The 14,844-nt window shown below is 42.8% G+C and overlaps 1 protein-coding gene across 3 annotated transcripts in view; it reads right to left on the bottom strand.

The window, feature by feature from the left end:
• Nucleotides 1-14,844, bottom strand: part of LOC115096961 (cytochrome P450 1A1-like) — a 53,284-nt gene that overhangs the window by 14,677 nt on the left and 23,763 nt on the right. For 2 of the 3 annotated variants that reach the window (XM_029612324.1, XM_029612308.1), the window contains exons 4-5: nucleotides 4,450-4,539; nucleotides 2,481-2,604 (exon numbers count right to left, since the gene is read on the bottom strand). In XM_029612324.1, the coding sequence (XP_029468184.1) occupies nucleotides 2,481-2,604; nucleotides 4,450-4,539 (214 nt within the window). The remainder of the gene's footprint in view (nucleotides 1-2,480; nucleotides 2,605-4,449; nucleotides 4,540-14,844) is intronic. The other variant, XM_029612317.1, reaches the window with a different exon arrangement.

A 14,844-nucleotide genomic window follows, 5' to 3' on the forward strand; every position in this document is an offset into this window, starting at 1 on the left:
TATTGACTTCAATCTAGTCTATTAAAGTGTAATAAAAGAGCATGTTACTGTCTACTCAGTCCTTGCATACACATAGCCCTTCAAATTTTCAGGATATCCATAATGAAAATGCATAAGATAGATTTACATACAATGAAGCAGCACATGTTAATCTATCTCATGCAAATTCATTGTGGATATCCTAAAAACTTGAAAAGCTGTGTGTCTGGATAACTGGCTTGAGTACCACTGCACTAAGGGTTATACAGCCTTTTATTGAACTGAGCATTAACAGTAAGTTTTACCACAGACAATAATGAATCTGCATTCCTGTCCCTGATAAAACATCTGTCTGACATTCAGAAAGTTGCTTTATTTCCCTTTAACCCTGAAATAGAAGCTATCTAGATTTTTTTCCTATACAACTGAAAAAATTGCTATGGTGCAAGAGAAATGTTCCATGTGCATTCAAATTTCAAATGTATGCAGACAATTTGAGGCTATGCTTTATACTGAGTCACATTAAATTGAATGTCACATTAAATTGTCTCAATGCAAGTGTTCAAGTGATTAAGATATGGATGTCTGATATTCATCTACTCTTGAATATAAAAAAACCAGAGGCAATCTGTTTTTCTTGGGATTCAAGTTTCATAGTTAAAAATAACTTAGATGGGCTTGTAATTTTAGGTGAAACAATTCTATTTATAGATTCAGTACAGAATTTAGGATGCATATCTGATGCTAAACTTTCTTTTAAGAATCATTTTCAACAAGTTTTAAAATCAGGATACTACAAGCTTAGATTATTGCATCTTAAGTTTGTTCTTGATAAGCATGATTTTCGCATAGTGGTTCAAGCGTTTGTATTAACAATAGTAGATTATGCAAATCTTTGTGGGACTTCCAGCAGCTTCTCTAAGGGCGCTTCAGGTTCTACAAAATTCTGCAGCTCGTCTAATAGTAGGTTGCCACATATTTCTCCACACCTCCAAGACCTGCATTGGTTGCCAGTGAAATATCGGATCAATTTCAAGATTTTGATTATAGTTTTTAAAGCATTGAAATCTGATGGACCATCTTAAACATCACCTCCCTCCTACCGACCCTATGCAAACATTAGGAACCAATGCAAGCACATAATATAACACATAACCGAAACTGTATAGTCTGTTATCCGAAATACGTTTATAAAGCCTACAATATATATGTTAACAATCACAGGAACCTTTTAGAAACTCTGTTAAACATCAAAACTTTGTAAACCGTTGTGATGGCGAAACCGAACGACGGTATACAAAACTCGATAAATAAATATTTAGCAAATCCTTTGAAATGATACATTACTATTCGTTCTTTGTGATCCAGTGATAGGAAGCTGCTGGTAATCTCATCAGCAAAGGAAATAAGAGGAGGCGATCCGGGCCCGTCCGGAATCGCCGCCCATAACATGGGCACGAGCGAGGGACGGAAGCGCAGAGGGGGGAGCTGGGGGGGGGGGGGGGGGGGAAGGATTGAGCTGGCGGGGCACCAATGGGAGGCAGCATCTTTTGAATGCTGCACTCCCATTGGTGGTAAGGCAGGACAGTAAGGGGAAAGAGCAGGGAGGTGGTCAGTTGCGATCCAGGCAGCGTAGCAAGCAGAGCATTTTCTGCCCGCCCTCCCTCCCTTTGTTTTGAGGTTTATTGATGGTGCTCCTGTGTTCATGTCGCAGTGCCGGCGGAAAACCCGAGCCATATGTTGGATTGTATTCTTATATTGTAATAGAATGTTCAGAGGGGGGGGAGGAATGCCCGTGTAGCTTGGAGCTGCTGCACGGGAAGGCCTGAAGAGCAAGGGGGGGGCCGATGCTCAGGCCGCAAGCTTACCCTCGCTGTGACGCGGCGGGGTGAGTAGGGGAAAAAGGGGGTCAAATGCCTGCTTATCACCGGGCCGCGGTGTAAGCGAAGAGTGGGAGGCGGCGGAGGAGGTGGAGAAAGGGACGTTATTTGTAGTGATGTTATGATGTTGGCTCGGGTTATGTTCAATAAACTGCGGCCTTTTTGTTATACCATATAGTTGTCATGTGTATTATTTACAAAGGGAGGAGGAAGCGACTGCCGGAACGATGGTCTCGGGTCCCTATGTTAGTTTAAATATGTCAAGATCTAGAAAGATTTCCTGTGATGGGGCCTAAGCTATGGAACTCCTTGCCTGAGAATCTGCATACAATTCATGAAATTTGTCTTTTTAGAAAACATTTAAACATTCATTTATTTAAGAAAGCTTTTAACCTTGGTGTTCTCCTTGGTGGCTACCACGATAAACTATTTGTTGTAGATTTTTATGTGTTAGGAATTTTAATTATTTGCTGTATTTTAAGATTGTTTGATTTTAAGATGTTATAACTCGCCTAGTACAATTGTTTCACAATAGATGGGATATAAGTAGTATCAAATAAATAAATGTCTAGTCTAGAGATGTGTTACACTACTTTATACTCAGAAATTCAGCTTACCTACCAATGGGGGAGTGCAAAAGGAACAAATGATGAGTGCCTGAAAACTTCATTTATAAAAGCTTCTGTGTAATGTAATTCTTTTCTGTCATCAAATCGGGGCAATCTGCTGTCTCCAATCTTTTCATCTGCAAAGCACAAACTATCAATAATTATAATTCTAATTGGGAGAAACTGTGAAAAAAAATCCCCTCAAGAAAACCTGTATACTGTTCTGCTGGAAGGGGGATACCCAATGGGACACTGCGATACCAGGGTATAAATTATATCAAAATAATAAGCTAGGTCAAATTGGTGGAGGAAAGGTTCTATATGTTAAGAATGGCATAGAGTCAAACAGGATAAAAGTGTTGTAGGAAAAAAAATGTACTGTGGAGTGTGGGTTGTCTATAGGTCAAAATTTCATATATGTTAGGGAAGAAGTATAGCAGTGGAGGGTATTCTACTGTCTATTTGGCCAGGATGAAGAGACAGACAGAGAAATGCTAACAGAAATTTGAATAACAAACAAATTAAGCAATATCACAATAATGTGATATTTCAATTACCCTAATATTGATTGGGGAAATGTCTCATCAGGGCATGCAAGGGAGGTAAAGTTCCAAAATGATTGCTTTTTGAGCATATGGGCCTGGAATTCATGAAGAGATCCACTTGGCAATAGTGATCATAAATAATTATATTTAATATAATCAGTGAAGGAAAGACATAGAGAAAATTACTGCAGTACCATTTAACCTTTAAAAAGGAGACTATGATAAAATGAGTAAAGTAGAAAAAAACAAAACAAAAAGGAGCAGATAAAAAGGCGTATCACTGAGGGGCAGTCATAACATCTGGGAGGTGTTCTTTTTGTATGATCAAGACCCCCAGAGGGTGTCGATCTTGGCTTGATTTAAAGGAAAAGCACTTTATGATTTATGTCTGGCCCATCAGTATTGGCATTAGAGACATCAATATCAATGGATCTAGGAGTTGCATCAACTACTAGAGGTGCATTGACATTGAGAAGGCAATTGGAGGCTATTGATATTGATGTCTGCAATGTCAATACCGATGGTGCTTTTCCATGAAATTAAGCCAAGATCGACACATCCGGGGGTCAGGGTCTTACAAAAAGAGCACCCCCTGGATATTGTGACTGCCCACAGGCCGAGGATACATTTACCATGGGGTCCATGATAGACATGACTTTCACATAGAGGGCACCTATCAAAACCACTGACTCTCTTATCCATCTAGTGTATTGAGCAAAATACCAGCAGTGTTAAGTCAAACAACTTGATGTCAACAGAACCGTGATCGATGCTGCTTAGATACAGCAGTATCTGTGTACCATGCACCTGCTGAAAAAGAGAAGAAACTTAAGAAATGACTGAAAAACCTATCTAGGTGACTAAAGGGAACTGAATAAAGACCATGGGCATTGTGATGAATGAATCCTGTTCTCACAGAAATCTAAAAGATTCAGGAGAGAGAAAATCCATGACCTGTGGGCTCCATAGAAAAGATGAGAATGAAGGGACCTCCACATGATGGTCACATTGCAGTATAGCATGCTGCAATGCCCAGTACGGCATACTCAAATTTTCTGGAAACTCTGATATCATATTTCTGTGCTATGTTCCAACTAAAGATATCACCCATGTGTGAGGACTGCCAACTTGCTTGAACTCGGAGAAAGTATTTTTAAACCCAGTGTACAATTAAACTATGGAATTTGTTGCCAGAGGATGTGGTGAAAGTAGTTAATATAGTTCAGTTTAAAAAGGATTTAGCAAGTTCCAGGAGGAAAAATCCATAAACAATTATTTAGCCATATAGACTTGGAAAAGTCACTGCTTATCCCTGGTTATGAGTAAAGAGGATTTGGTCTATTCTTTGGATTCCTGCCAAGTACTTGGAACCTGAATTTGCCATTATTGGAGACAGGATGTTGGGTTCCATTTCTTAATTTCTTACGCAACCATTACCAATTTCTTCATGAATTCTTCTTTGGCATTCTGGATAATATAATAAGTATAACAAGGCCCACTGCAATGCAGATGATACGGTGTCAAATCCTATGAAAAGCAAAGATGCATATTAATACTAATGAATCCGTCAGCACTGTTAAAGCAAGTTTGCTTACCTGTAAACAGGGTTGTCTGTAGCCAGCAGGATGAATTAGCCATTATCTGATAATGCAAACATGGACCCAGCTCTCAGAGCTCAGCAAAGGTTAGGGTGAGCATGTGCAGGAATTCTCCTTCCCACACACAAACACACACACACTGGCTTATCTAATCTGCCCATCCACACAACTGCTCAACTTTAATAATCCCTACTACTCTCTCAAAGATATTCTGTGCTTGTCCAATGTTTTCTTGAATTCAAATACTGCCCATGTCTCCACCACCTCCAATGGGAGGCTGTTCCATGTTCCTCCAGGAGGCGTAAATCCATGGATAAAGGTAGGGGGGGTTTAGATAGGGCCGGGGGGGTGGGTTAGGTAGGGGAAGGGAGGGGAAGGTGAGGGGTGGGCGAAAGAAAGTTCCCTCCGAGGCCGCTCCGATTTCAGAGCGGCCTCGGAGGGAACGGAGGCAGGCTGCACGGCTCGGCGCGCGCCGGCTGCCCAACATCGGCAGCCTTGCGCGTGCTGATCCAGGATTTTAGAAGATACGTGCGGCTACGCACGTATCATATAAAATCCAGCGTACTTTTGTTTGCGCCTGCTACGCAAACAAGGGTACGCGATCGCGCTTCTTTTTAAAATCTACCCCATAGAGAATAGCCACTGCCATTAGCAATGGTTACATGGAATAGACTTAGTTTTTGGGTACTTGCCAGGTTCTTATGGCCTGGATTGGCCACTGTTGGAAACAGGATGCTGGGCTTGATGGACCCTTGGTCTGACCCAGTATGGAATTTTCTTATGTTCTTATGCATCCACCACTCTTTCTGTAAGAAATACTTCCTTAGATTACTCCTCAGTCTTCTCCCTTTAACCCCATCCCATGATGTCTTGTTCAGAGTATCTTTTCCATTGAAAAAGACCCATCTCCTGTGTAGTGATACATCTGAAATATTTACTGTAATTGTTTCTATCATATCTCCCCTATTTTGACATTCCCCTTGGGCAGGGGCTCCCAAATCTATCCTGGTGGACCCCCAGCCAGTCCTGATAACCACAATGAATATGCATGAGATAAATTTGCATTCACTGCCTCTATAGCACATACATTTATCTCATGCATATTCGATGTGGATATTCTGAAAACCTGACTGGCTTGGGGGGGGGGGGGTCCCCTAAGACACATTTGGGAACCTTTGCTCTGGGATATACATGCTTAGATCTTTAAGTCTGTTTCCATAAACTTTGCAATGAAAATCACTGACCATTTTCATAGCCACCCGCAGGACCAACTCCATCCTGTGTATATTCTTTCAAAGGTGTAGTCTCTAGAATAGCACATAGTATTCCAAAAGAGATCATACTAGAGATAGACATAAGGACAATATCACCTTCTTTTTTATGCTGACATTCCTTTCCTTATGCACCCAATCATCTTTCTGGCTTTTACTATCGCATTATCCACCTGTTTGCTCATTTTGAGATAATTAGATATGATAACCACCTAATCTTCTTGATCTGTGTATAGAAGAATTTCACCTCCTACCTTGTTCTGCTCCCTTGGATTTTGGCAGCCCAAATGAATGACTCTGCATTGCTTAACATTAAATTTTAGCTGCCAGATTTTTTTATACCATTCCCCAAACTTTGCTAGATCCCGCCTCATTTTTCTACACCTTCCTGACTGTCTACCCTGTTGGAGATTTTGGTATCATCTATAAAATAGTAAACCTTTCCTGAAAATCCTTCAGCAATATGCTTACGAAAAAGTTCAAAAGAACTGGTCAAAGCCACTGATCCCTGTGGCATATCCCTAATATTTATTTATTTATTTATTTATTTATTTATTTATTTACGGGTTTTTTATATACCGAGGCACGTTTGCAAACATCACCTCGGTTCACAATGTAACATAACTGAGCAACAAGCTTTACAATAATTACATTTTTTAACAGGGAGGGGGTAAACAAGGACAGGGGTAGATAATACGAGAATTATATACATATGTACATGTTAGTTTTTACAAGGGCGTTCATCAATGCAATCAGAATAATTAGCAGGGGAAAGTAATAGGGGAGGGGAAGGGGGGAGTATATTCACAGTGGGTGGAAGGAGGGGAGAGTAAGTAGAAAGGGCATCCCTTTCATCAGCGTGAGCTCTATTTACTACTATATTTTGTTACCTTTCACTCAACAACTTTATAACCTAGTCAGTCACTTTAAGGCCCATACCAAGGATGCTGAGTTTATTTATAAGTCATCTACGCGGAACTGTGTCAAAAGCCTAACTGAAATCCAAGTACGCTACTTCTAACGCTCTTCTGATCCAACTCCCTGGACACCCAGACAAAGAAACATATCAAATTAAACTGATAAGACCTACCTCTGGTAAAACCAAAGCTTCCTTTTTACTTATTTTTTAAAGAGGAATCAGATTCACCTGTCTCCAGTCCTCCAAAACTACTCCCGACTCTAAAGAAGAATTGAAAAGGTCAACCAGTGGAGCGCTATCAGAACTTCTCAAAGTTCCCTTAAAATCCTCAGATATATCCCATTTGTCCCCATTGCTTTATCTACTTTAAATTTAGCTAGTTAATCTTGAACTCAGTTTTCTGAAAATTATTTGAGGTTTATCTCACTTCCAATATTATTTGTAACCATTTTGTGTTGCTGTATGCTTCTGTGGTCCTTCCATAATGATTATAGAACAGAAACATGTGTTAAGCAATTTTGTTTTTTCCTTATCAGCCTCTACATATTCCTCTTCTTCTCCTTGAGTCTCAAAATGCCATTTTTCCATTTTGACCTATCCCTAACATATCTTTAAAATGTCTTCCCCACCCCCTTTTTACTGTATTTGTTATTTTTTCTTCCATTTGTATCCTTGCTTACTGACTACTTTGCCTGTATTTCCTCTTTCTGCAGACTCTTGTAGTTTATGAATGCTAACCTTTTTTTCCTTATGTTTTTAGCTACTTCTTCAGATAAGCATAGCAACTTCCTTTTCTTCTTACTTTATTTATTTTTCTACCAAAAAGGACAGTTGCCTTTACAATATCTGCTTATGGTTGTTCCCATTGCTCATCAAAGTTTGCTAGATTTTCCCCATTTTAGCACAGTGAGTTTTACTGAACTCTAGGACCCTCACCTTTGAATAATCCATCACTGCATGCACTGTAATACTGAATCACGATATCCAGTTTTCACTTGGTCCCAGATCACAATCCACTATGACATCAGAAAAAAGTAGGAAGTGCTCATAGCTCAGCAACTTCACTCCCACCTGCTCCCTCATCCTGCACATTTATAATAAAATACCCAGGTCCTGATGGATACCAGATTGACCTGTATAAAAAATATTTTCACTTATTGGCCCTGTATTTGCTGTGGTTGTATGACTGGCTGGGCAATGGCATGGGTTTGTTAGGGGATTTGGGGAATGCTTACATCTCATTGATATATAAGAAAGGGAAGGCTGAAACAGAATGTGGTTCCTACAGGTTCATCTCACTATTAAATTCAGACTTAAAAATATTTCCTAAGGTATTTCAGCTCCAGTTAGAAGCAGTTCTCCCTTTCCTATTCACAGGGATCAAATGGGCTTTGTTAAAGGTAGGGTTTCAATATCTAACATGAGACGATTGAGTAATATTCTCCACATGGAATGGGTGTCTGCTAAGAAAGGTGCAGTGATTTCCTTAGATGCAGAAAAAGCCTTTGCTAGGCTAACTTCGTCCTTTCTTTTTGCAGTCTATGTTGGCACACACTTGTTTTGAAAAAGTGAAAACCTGAAACAAGTTGTCAGATAAGTGCAGGTTCTTATTAAGATGTTGGGAATGTTACAGAATTATCCAATGTGTGAGATTTCCCTGTTCTGAAACTTGAACGCATGGAGTATGCTCTGCTTTAAAGAATCAGTTGGGCTTCTCAGTTAAATACAAGCTGTTGTGCTTCAAATTAAGTTGTCTCCAATGAACTGTTGGATACTAGACAAAGTCATGCCACAAAGACAGAGTTGTACACCAAGGTCTCAATCACATGTAATTGCGGGATAAAGAAGCAGGTTGATAGCAAGCGATCAAGAGACTTACTGCGCTTAAGCCCGACATATTGAAAGGTTTGTGGGTCGTATATACTACCCGCATATACTACCCGCTTCTTTATCCCGCAATTACATGTGATTGAGACCTTCGGGTCCACTTCTTTGAAGTGTCTCAGAGTTCTTTGCGATGTCCCCGGTCGGCTAAAATCTTTTTCCACATATTTGCAAATTAACGAGTCAGCTCGGTAGTCCGTGTTTTGAAGTTTCAGTACCTCACACCTGCGATTCTGCCGCAACCAGAGCTTCATTTCTAGCCCCCTTAAGAATTTTTGGAACTCATCCCCCTGACGCAGCCTGACGCGAAACACGGCCGTGTCGGGGCTTTGTATGACTACATGTTTATGTCTCTTTTGATTTAAACTTTGTGCACTATTGTTGTGTGCACTCATTAAACTATTTATGCTTTGTTTATAGTGCTATTGTCCAGTTTAACTTATTACCGCACATTATTCTGTTGTGAAGAAATATTTCTTAACATTGATTCTGAGTCATCCTCCCTGTAGTAAAATATCTTATGGAGCCATACAGAACTGCACAGAAGAATAAAGCATGTGCAGATCTCTATGATCTGAAGTTGTACATTAGATTATATATGTCACCTCCTCCAAACCTGCACACCAATTAGTTAGCTTCTTTGTAAGCATAATATTTTTCAACTGGTTAGTATTATTACCTTATCTCATATATGCTAATAATATTGCAATCTTGTAAGTCATATGATTTCTTGTACATTGAGCCAAGAAGGCAGAAGCAAAAACTTAATGCTTACTTTGACATACTTTAGCATTCTGGCTAATCTTTCACATATTTTAGTATTCCCACAGCCTTGGCTATTTTCATAGGACTGATCAATTAAATCTCATTATGTTGCTATTATCTTTCTGCTTCTGCACCACCAACAATTGGTCTTTCTCCACAAAGAACCCTTCAAAGCACCCTTACAGTCTCACTTTAGTGTCAAGGAGAGGTTTGCTCTCCAAGAACCCTGCACCGATGGCACCAACTTTTAATTAAGCTCTGAGAGTGGTCGCCTCAAAGGAGGACCTTCTTACCACTTAAGCACCTTCCTTGGTGCTTCTCTGATGTCACAGAGATCTACATCATGCTCAACCCCTGACTTGGAACAGATACAGAGGCTGACACCACAGGGAAGGAGCCTTCCAGTTCTTGCAGGGACCTAAGGGTGAAGCTTTCTGTCTTGACTTCTTGTGCAAGGAACCTGACAATGTCTTGCTCCTTGAAAAGGAGCAGCTCCATTGCTCAGTCTGGCACCGAAGTTTAGGGCTTCTACCAGCTGGCATTTTCCTTAGGGACTCCATCTTCCAGGCATAGTACTGCTGCACTCTAGGGAACATACAACCATATCTGTAGCAATCAGCAGAGTTGTGATCTGGCCCCACCATTGATAGCAGATGGTGTGTGTATTTGTCATGGACAGGTGGAGCCCACAAGTGCAAGCCTTAAAACCACTGCCTTGGGCTTAAGCCACAATATCTTTATTCTTTTCATTTTTTCTTCAGAATTTAAAAAGTTCTTTTTGAGGGCTGCAGAGGCAGCAGCTAAAACATTTTAAACAGCAAGGAAACAATAAAATGATAGTCAAGGCCAAAACAGAGAACTGCAAAAAAAAAAAAAAAAAAGAAAAGAGAGAGAGAGACTGGGATAGCTCAATGGTGTAGCTGGGAAACAGTAATACTGAGGGGTTCATGAGGCAGTGCGCACATGAGGAAGTTCCTCTCACATGCTCAGTAAAGCTTTTACTGATCTCTGATTGCTGGGACTGTGTTAGCACCTATAAATAATATTTCATTTACGTATGCCTGCTTGTCAACAGAGAAACATAAAAATAATATAAAATATGTCAACAAAGAGAGCTGTTTGATATTTGGTGAACTGCAAACAATACAGTGATGCCTTTGCTGTGGAAAGCAGATGAAAATAAGTGGTTGAAAAGCCCTTCGGCAGTCATAGAATCTATTTTCAAAATGTGTTTTACGTGCATAGAAAGGAACAGCCCTCTAAAAAATAACTCAAGTTTTGGCCTTAGTTTTTCATAATGTTGGTAAAATCACATCTGAGTGGATATATTTCTTGTACTTGTACCATATTTAAAGTCCGTTCTTCATTCTGAGTACTTTCAGGGAAGCAAATTGATTATTAATATAATGCTAAAGATGACAGGTGTTCAGAATTGGACATAAACAGGCATACACATAAGAAATTGTGAGAGCAGAAAAGAACACAGATTCACGAAACCAATTGCATAATATAAAAAATACTTAATTGTGCTATAGTTCTAGCATTTCCAATCTAAGCAATAAAATATTGTGGGTTGCGTGCCAGTCTATTTAGATACAAAAAGGTAGATATGTAAAAGCCTAATAAATAGGCTAGGTGAGTTCAAAATAGAAAAAATATAAACATGAAATAATTGAATCAAACACACCTTTTTCACAAGCTCTCTCGGCTACAAAACACTCCAGTCTGTTCTACACTGCTTACTCAATAAGTGGGTCAGCATTTATGGCCTAATTCCCCCTAACTGCTCCCTAAAGAGCATTTTAAGAGGTGAACCCCCCCCATTTGGGACACCCTTTCAGAGATGCCTCGCCCCTGCTGCGGTCCTGCTTTTCATATCAGCCTGTGATGACATCAGCAGGAGGGTGGAGTCACAGTATTCTCTAAATTAGCCAGATAAGTAGCTTTCCCAGTTAGTTATATAACGTTTTTATATACTGACATTCATTTGCACATCGTGCCGGTTTACGTAGAATATCGTTAACTGGAAAAAAAGGAGTTACATGGAACTCGTTCAGGGTTAAAACAGGAGTTAGGAAATTCAGGAGAAGGGAAACAGTCATATAATAATTCTGTGAGAAAGTGCAGTAACATAACTACATGAGAAAACTGGCTATGTGGTAACATAATGGGGGTAAAACAGATTGTGAGATTGCAAAGGGCAATATAACAGGCATGAACAAGGGAGGGAATGAAGGAGGAATTAGTTATGCCCCTGAAATGCTTCCTTTTTATCTGGTTAGATTTTAGCCGGATATGTGAAGGTATCACCTGTAACTTTGTTGACCATTATTTTTTATGGAGTTCAATATTCAGATATAGCCAATTAAGTAAGATAAGACTAAATTAGCCAGATATGTAGCTTTCCCAGTCAGTTATTCCACCAAAATGCTTCTTTTTTTTTATCTGGCTAGATTTTAGCTGGATAATGACTAAAAAGGAAGCATTTCAGGGGCATAACTGATTGGGAAAGCTACTTATCTGGCTAATTTAGCCAGATAAGTTGTGATATTCAAAATTATCCAGCTAACTTTAGACCTGTTATTGAGCAGGTCTAAAGTTAGCCGATTATCTAATCTGGCTTATTTTAAATCAGGGTATATTCAATAGCATGATTGCACCACTGAATATCCCAACTAAATTAGCCAGATAAGTCTTATCTTATTTAATTGGCTATTTCTGAATATTGACCTCCAAAAAAATAATGGTCAACAAAGTAGTAGGTGATATCTTCACACTTGACTAACATAACACATTTGTGAATAGCTTTCAAGAGTTACTTACCTGAAGAAGGAAACATAGCTCTCAAAAACTGTTGTGTTTGGGTGGTTTAGTGTCCCCATGGGCCTCAGCCCGTCCCAGACCTTCAGGACCAAGCCAAGGGTTGACGGTGGCCCCGCTAGGCTGAACAGTCGTGCCCTCGGCCAGGCCGGCAAGCTCCCATGGCCAAACATCCGAGGATGTTGGAAGGTGAATGGTCCTCCGACCATTCCGGGCCCTTTCGGACCTGCTGCAAGCAGCAAGGAGCAGCAGGCCTGGCCTGAGGTTGAGGGCAGACGAGCCTTGACATGAAGACATGACTACAGGTGATGCAACGGCATCCAAGACGAGACTGGGTTGATGCAGACGGCATTAAGGCGAGATACTTGACATCCACAAGGCAAACACAGGGCATGGACTGCCTCTCAGGGCGCCCTACTCAGGCCACCCGCGGGACTGAGTCGCGGACCACCCTGTCCCATTACGTGCCCTACACAGCCCCAAGAGGCTGGTCACGGACCACAACAGGAACGGGACAGCACAGGAACAAGTCCAACCCAAGCAGAGCTTTGATGACGGAGCCATAAGTCACCCGGAACTCCACAAGGCTGGCAGGCATGACGGCTCCAGAGCGCAGGGACAATCCCTCCTGCAGGCTGCACCAGTCCCCGGGCACGACATCCTCCGGGAACACAGCCAGACAGGACATGAAGGCTCAGGAACATCTGACGAAGACCCGGGACAGGACATCCAGGAAGGTAGGAACGTACGGACGAGGAAACCATGACTAGACATCTGGACATGGACGGGGACCTCAGGCAAGACAAAGACGAAGAAGGCAAATGAGGAGCTCCAAGAAAACAGAGGACCTTACAACTCTGGCAGGCAGGAGCCTCCAGATGAAAGACATCACGATGCAAGGCCAGGAACAATGAACGGAGCAGCCCTTTATAGGGCTGAGGCAGAAAACAGTCATCTAGGTGGGGCCCAGACACTTCCTGTGTCTGGCCCTTTAAATACAGTAGAAAGACGTGGCCGAGCGCCTAGAGGGAATGCAGGAGCTGTGCAGGACCGCGGACAGCGGCCTGCACCGATGTAGTAGCGTAGCAGCGTCAGAGAGGCAGGGCTGAGCCTGAGCGCAGGCTCCAACGTCGGCAGCGGCTCCAGCCGCTGCAGGAGGCCCCGGGAGCAGCTCCTGCCGCTACTCGAGCCCGGGTCTGAGGCCTGAATGCCGCGAAGATAGAATCAACATTGGGGGCAGTCCCAGCCCCGTGGAAGGCCGTGGCTCCGGCCGCGGAGCCGAAGATGAAGCAGGGCGGCCTCCTGGCCGCATGGGCAGGCCGACGGCGGCGTCCTGCCACGTCGGCGAAAACAACTGCGAGGGTAAGTGGCCTGCTCGCGGGGGGACCCGCGGGCAGGGCTAGTTCATAACAAAACTAGCCACAATTGTATTGTTAGTCCAGCAAAAAGATGTCATCTACAACTGGTTTGTAGACCTTTATTTCCATGATTCCAAGCAGTAAAATCAACAGCAGGATGAATGCAAACAACATATATAAAGTAGAATTTGTTTATTGCATGTTTAACATGATGAGAAGTTCAGTCTATCTTTCACCCTGCCTTCCCCTGTGTTATGATTTGTGGGTATGTGGGCCCTTGGCCCGAGGTGTGAGCTGTTGCCACCTGTGGGGAGGTGAGGTCAGGCACAGCAGGGAGCTCTGGGCGAAGCTGTGAAGAGGTCCCGAGGAGCCAGGAGAGTGCCCCAATAGGGAGACAGGTTGGAGACTATACCTGGCCAGAGAACCCGATGGGGTAGGTGCCAGACAGGCCGCAGAGCAGGAGGCACAAGACAGGCCATGCAGCGGGAACTCTGGAGAGGCAACCCCGAGGGGCGGAGCTGCGCAGCGTAGAGGATGTTGATGAATGACGTAGGCCAACCTGCAGTGAAAGAGAGCCTGAGTTAGGCCTCTATTGGTGATGTACGCACAGTCCTGAGGAGCAGAGGAGTGCCGGCAGTCTCAGTATGGCACGTACATGCGACCCCAAGAAGTGGGGAGGCGTTGACAGTCACAGTGAAGCATGGAACGCTGCACCGAGGAGCGGGGAAACTCTGGCAGTCTCTTCAGTAATACGTAGGTACGGCCCCGAGGAGTGGGGAGGTGCAGACAGTCTTGCACAGGCACAGCCCCGAGCAGCGGGGAAGCCCTGAAGTCGATTCACGGATTGTAGTATTCCAGGGACAGTCCCGAGAAGTGGGAGGCCTTGCAGGATAGGACTCAGAAGGCGCAGAGCCAGCCCGAAGAGTGAGGAAGGCCAGGAGAGCAAGTCCTCAAAGGTGCGCACACTGGCCTCTGAGGAGCAGGTAGCAGACAGAGTCCAAGTCCACGAGGCCAATAACATAGCCACAGGAACATGTGAGCAGGAGTTGTAGAGACTGTTGTTTCCGAAGGTGCCCAACACCCTCTCTCCACACTCCTTACCTCTCTGGCGCCTCCCTCTCCATCCGCGGGAAGACTGGCTGCCACGGCGTTCTCCTGCCACATGTCCTTGGGCGTTCCCGAACTGGCTCGATGCTGCAACCGCCATGTTTCCTGGA

The sequence above is a fragment of the Rhinatrema bivittatum genome, chromosome 1 (assembly GCF_901001135.1).
Source record: "Rhinatrema bivittatum chromosome 1, aRhiBiv1.1, whole genome shotgun sequence".
Taxonomy (NCBI): domain Eukaryota; kingdom Metazoa; phylum Chordata; class Amphibia; order Gymnophiona; family Rhinatrematidae; genus Rhinatrema; species Rhinatrema bivittatum.